This window comes from Phlebotomus papatasi, chromosome 1, assembly GCF_024763615.1.
Source record: "Phlebotomus papatasi isolate M1 chromosome 1, Ppap_2.1, whole genome shotgun sequence".
NCBI classification, from domain to species: domain Eukaryota; kingdom Metazoa; phylum Arthropoda; class Insecta; order Diptera; family Psychodidae; genus Phlebotomus; species Phlebotomus papatasi.
The window spans coordinates 95,012,418-95,016,999 of record NC_077222.1 but is presented as its reverse complement, the minus strand read 5'-3'; the positions used below and the strand labels follow the sequence as shown (position 1 = coordinate 95,016,999).

Genomic DNA, 4,582 nt, shown 5'->3' with positions numbered 1-4,582 from the left:
TGAAAAATTACTTTGTGAAAATTTGTGATTATACCTTTTTTAAGTGGTAATTTTTATCAAGTTCCTCCCTGTCTTTTATGTTTATCATGTTTATGTGCAAAAGCAACATTTTTTCAAAACATAATTTTCTAATTGCTTTTTTATTGCACACGTTGCCTTTGAATTTTCAACTTGCACTGCCATGTGGTGTCAACGGACTAAGAAGTGACAACAATTATACAATTTTCTGTCTGGTTCTATTGCACAATTTCCTATGGATATGACCATTCTCAGACACGATCTGGTGATCGAGACTGGTGTCTTATACCGTGTACAGCTCACCCTCTTCCTCTGTATCTTGACGGCGGTGGTGAGGTCGTGGGACAAATCCAATTAGACAGCATTTTGGTCACACGCACTTAATCCGGAGTGTCGGAGTGCCCAAAGGCTTCCTATAAAAGGTGTAGATTTTGAGATCAATTTGTCATTTGAGTGATCACAGTTGTCCCAGTGAAAAGTGCATCGACAGTTCATCAGCCATGAAGTCTGTGAGTTAACTTCCCGAAGATCTCAAAATTACTTGATCAGGAAAATTTATTGACTTCTTGGCTTTTGTAGGTTCTTTTGTTGCTTTTTGTCCTAGTCCTCGTGGCGATATCGCGCGCCGAAATGAATAGTGGCATGAAGACTAAGCGAGCCTACACCTTAGGATATGGATACGCCCACGCTCCCGTCTACGCTGCCCATGCTCCTGTACTCCATCATGCTGTGGCTGCTGCACCTGTTGCATATCATGCCCCTGTTGCCAAATATGCTGCAACTTCATATGTATCCTCTGCAATTAATCACGCGCCGATCATCGCTGCAGCTCATGCTCCCTATGTTGCACATGCTGCTCCTGTCGTTGCTCATGCGGCTCCTGTTGTGGCTCATGCTCCTGTTGTTGCCCATGCAGCACCTCTTCTCAGCCATACTTCCCTCTTGCATCATGATCCCTATCTTCCGGCTGCAATTCATCATCCCTTGCCATATTACTACCATCGTCGCTGATCCCTAAAGCTTAGACCTTTAGCAGAGACTACAGCGCACATCTTCCAGGAGCACAATAATCCCTGATGAACTTGAGGATTCCAGGATGACCATATTCTCTCTCAACTGACATAATTCCCCTCCGCTCGTTGTATTTTGTGCTAATTCTTAGTGTAATATTTTGCAGAAATAAATATCTTTGCAAGATTTATGTACCTGATCTTTATTGTTTCTTCATTATATCGCTGCATCTATTCTTGTTAGAAGAACTAGGGTATATTGGGGTAATTTAGAACTGGAATTAAATTGGAATTTTGAGATATTCTCAATGCTTCATATGGACAAAGAGAAAAAGAAGACTACGAAGAAGTATAAGCCCTAAAGTCAGGAGTATTTCTTCGTGGTATTTTATTTTTGGCCATCCAAACCCGTTAGAAAATATCAAAGTTCTAATCTAGAAATGATTTCAAATTACCTATAGCTATTCGAACAATAAGCTATGAATTCATATGGGTTTGGTGCCAAGACGATGGGTTCGGGGGCGACTTAGAGGATTGTGGCACAGCGAGGTTGAACTGGTTGACGCTTCGGATTAACGTAGACTCCAGTGGCTTTGACCTCTTGGGGATGTTACGATGCCTAAAGCGCTTGTTCACAATCACGCCCAAAGCGTGTTCTGTCACATTGATTATTAGGCCGTTTTTGCATCGGTAAGCATTGTACGCCCGCATCGTTTGCATCGCCGACAGCACCATTACTCTTGATATCAACAATTTCCCCGATCTTGTAGACTTTTAAATATCTTGGAAGGGCGATGATTCCGCGTTTCCGAAAGAGACGGAAGGACATGTTGTAATAGGACTGTTGAACCTAGAGCAGTTGGAGGGAGAAAGCCCGTCCTGACGAAGACTCTTGGTAGTGACTTGAGGGGTGCTATAAACGCGGCTAACTTCAAGTTACGATATCGTTATAGTTCCGCTAGATGGGATTGTGAGTGCTCGACGAGTTATTCCGAAGGCACAATCGAATCGACTTCACTACTCAGTCGGTCTTCACTATAGTGAAGCGATTAGGACGCCAGATTCACTCTTAGAAGCAAGCGATAAAGGGTGCTCCAGCATTTTCTGGTGTGGACCCGCAGCAATTCTTGCTACAATATCCCTGATGCCACAACGATATCCTTTTGAATTTGTCATCTTGAGATTTTCGTGGTTTTCTCTGCGAACGTCAAATGGAAAGGACTTAGAAATTTTAGACGGTATTTGTATGAAGTATTTTTGAAAAATAGCAAAAATTAAGGGTGTTCGTCAATGGTCAAAACGGTAAAAACGCTACCTGAGCAAACTTATTTTGACGTTTATTCGGTTTCAACGGTTCTTGCACACCTCTGCTATAGAAGAGATCAGACAAATAATAGTCACGTACCACTTAACATTTACCTATCTTCCTACAAAAGCCCTCACTATTTCTAATCCTTACTTATAGATCGACGAAGATTTTTCGATTTAACTAACCACGGCTTACAAACTATTTAATCGCGGATTAAACAAAAAACTAGCAATTTCATCTAGAAAATCAATTAGGGTATGTAAAAAAAAATGTTATATATATATTTTTTTTAAATCAATCCGACAATTCCATGATGATTCATAACTCCTTAAGGGGGTTCCCCTAATTAGAAAGCCAAAAAATCGTTTTTTAACTGGAATATTAAAATTATCTAGCAATATGCCATAAAAATTTTAAAAACCAATTCGAAACATTTTTGAACATATAGTGACGATTAATTTTTGAAAATAGATTTTTCTAAATTTTTACTCAGACAAGAATTATGAGCTGCACATTTCTCGCTAATTAGCATACAACTAGCAAACAAGAATACCAAAACAAATTATTATAACTACTAATTATTTAGCCATTTTGTAATATTGTTGTGGAAAAAAATATTTAAACACTTTAAATACGTTAAATAAATATATAAGTATACCATGAATTTTCAAAATGCTTTGTCGTTTCTTTGTTTTCCAACAAATATTGCGAAAACAGCTACTTTTTGGTCTCCTAATTAAGGGAATCTCCTTCGAATATTCCACCACAACTCTACAAACAACGCATTTAGAATGATTTCCGTTTTATAATAATCTAATTTCTGCACTTTTCGTTTATCATTTTTACCAAAGTACTTCTTTGAATTCACTTTTTGTCTTATTCCCTGGACAAATTTACCACTTAAGTCGTTTAAGGTAATTATAATCAAGATAATCAAGCATGTGGCAAGTTAATTTTTTTTATATGGAGCTATTGAAGCCAATTCCTAAATTGATCTCGGACTCAGCTCACAGTGCTCCGAGGAAAAAATGTATTTAAACAAAAATTTAGTATATTTATCCCTCCATACGGAAAGGTATCTTATAATACGGAAAAATTTCTCACTTTTCAGATATTTACCGTCACGGTCGCGTGTGCAAAAAAATTCCCATATAAATTTAAATCGAAATATGAGAAAGTGGCTTCAAATTTCAGGCAACTTGCCAGGGGCGTGAAGATAATGATTTGACTAAATTCCTATTAGTTTCCCCCCGCTAACTAAGCCGTTTCTCAGCTTAAACCGAGAGACAGGAGACAGATTAGTCAGAAAGTGATTGAAATATAATCTGATCATTATTTTGATTATAATTACGTTAAGCCGTCTCTCGGCTTAAGTCGTATGTGTGTATAGAGCTTTGTTGCAGAATTATTGCATTAATATCATGTCCAAAAATTGAAAAATTTCGCAGATTTGATAAAATTTGGAATTCTGGATCATGCATTATTCCGAACAAACCATTTAGAAGGTTCTAACTTTGAAAATATGGTAAAAATCTAGTAAAAAATCATTTTTTGTCAAGTTTGTGGAAGAGTTGTCTGAACTCTAAATAGCTTGTCCGAAGTTATGCATTCTCTGGAAATTCAATTTTATCCTAACTCTTCTCGCATCTCATTTTCAACCGCTTTCGCCTAAGGAGATCTTTTTACACTTTTCTTAGTCCTCAGGAATTCATTTAAAATCATCTTTCCATCATCTGCTGTTGGTGTTCTTCTACAATAGATACTATCCCGTTCTGTTCTTAATGTGAAATTTCTCATTGTGAAGAAAACAGTGAAATACCCAAATTGAATATCAATCGTTCCAAACGTCGAAAAATTTTTAAATTTATTTTGCAAAATTTGCAGGCTGTAATATAGACGCCATGTAAACAACGTTTTAATTCTTTCCAAGTAGTTAGTTTGACTGTAATCATCACACACAGATTAATCCGTCATTGTCATTATTGCAGTTCGCGATCATGAATTTTAATAAGGCATATTGACTGGGAAGAGTGGTGATGGTAAAATTGATTCCTCCCTCCTCATGAAAGCTCTTCCATGACCATCTGGTGTTTTTCGCACTGGGTACTCACCTTGCGCGTCAATCCGTGGTCTCCAGGAGCTTCATGCATAATTTTCCTGCGTCGAGTTCAAGGCTACTGTTGCACCAATGGGAAGTCCAAGAAGGTGTTCTCGTCATGGCTCTGTGAGGGCAGGATAACACTGT

At 37.9% G+C, this 4,582-nt stretch overlaps 1 protein-coding gene across 1 annotated transcript; it reads left to right on the top strand.

Moving 5' to 3' along the window:
* Nucleotides 1-259: 259 nt before the first annotated feature.
* On the top strand, nt 260-1,029 carry LOC129809530 (uncharacterized). The gene is made up of 3 exons (XM_055859457.1): nt 260-349; nt 447-527; nt 598-1,029. Exons 1-3 carry the CDS (start codon nt 260-262, stop codon nt 1,027-1,029), a joined length of 603 nt encoding a protein of 200 aa, XP_055715432.1.
* The last annotated feature ends 3,553 nt before the right edge of the window (nt 1,030-4,582 follow it).

Excerpts from the sequence above, each read along its gene's own strand:
- LOC129809530 (XM_055859457.1), top strand. The coding sequence starts at position 260 with ATGACCATTCTCAGACACGATCTGGTGATCGAGACTGGTGTCTTATAC. Across the intron at positions 350-446 it reads TCTGTATCTTGACGGCGGTG|ATTTTGAGATCAATTTGTCA; the intron begins GTGAGGTCGTGG and ends TAAAAGGTGTAG. Across the intron at positions 528-597 it reads GTTCATCAGCCATGAAGTCT|GTTCTTTTGTTGCTTTTTGT; the intron begins GTGAGTTAACTT and ends TGGCTTTTGTAG.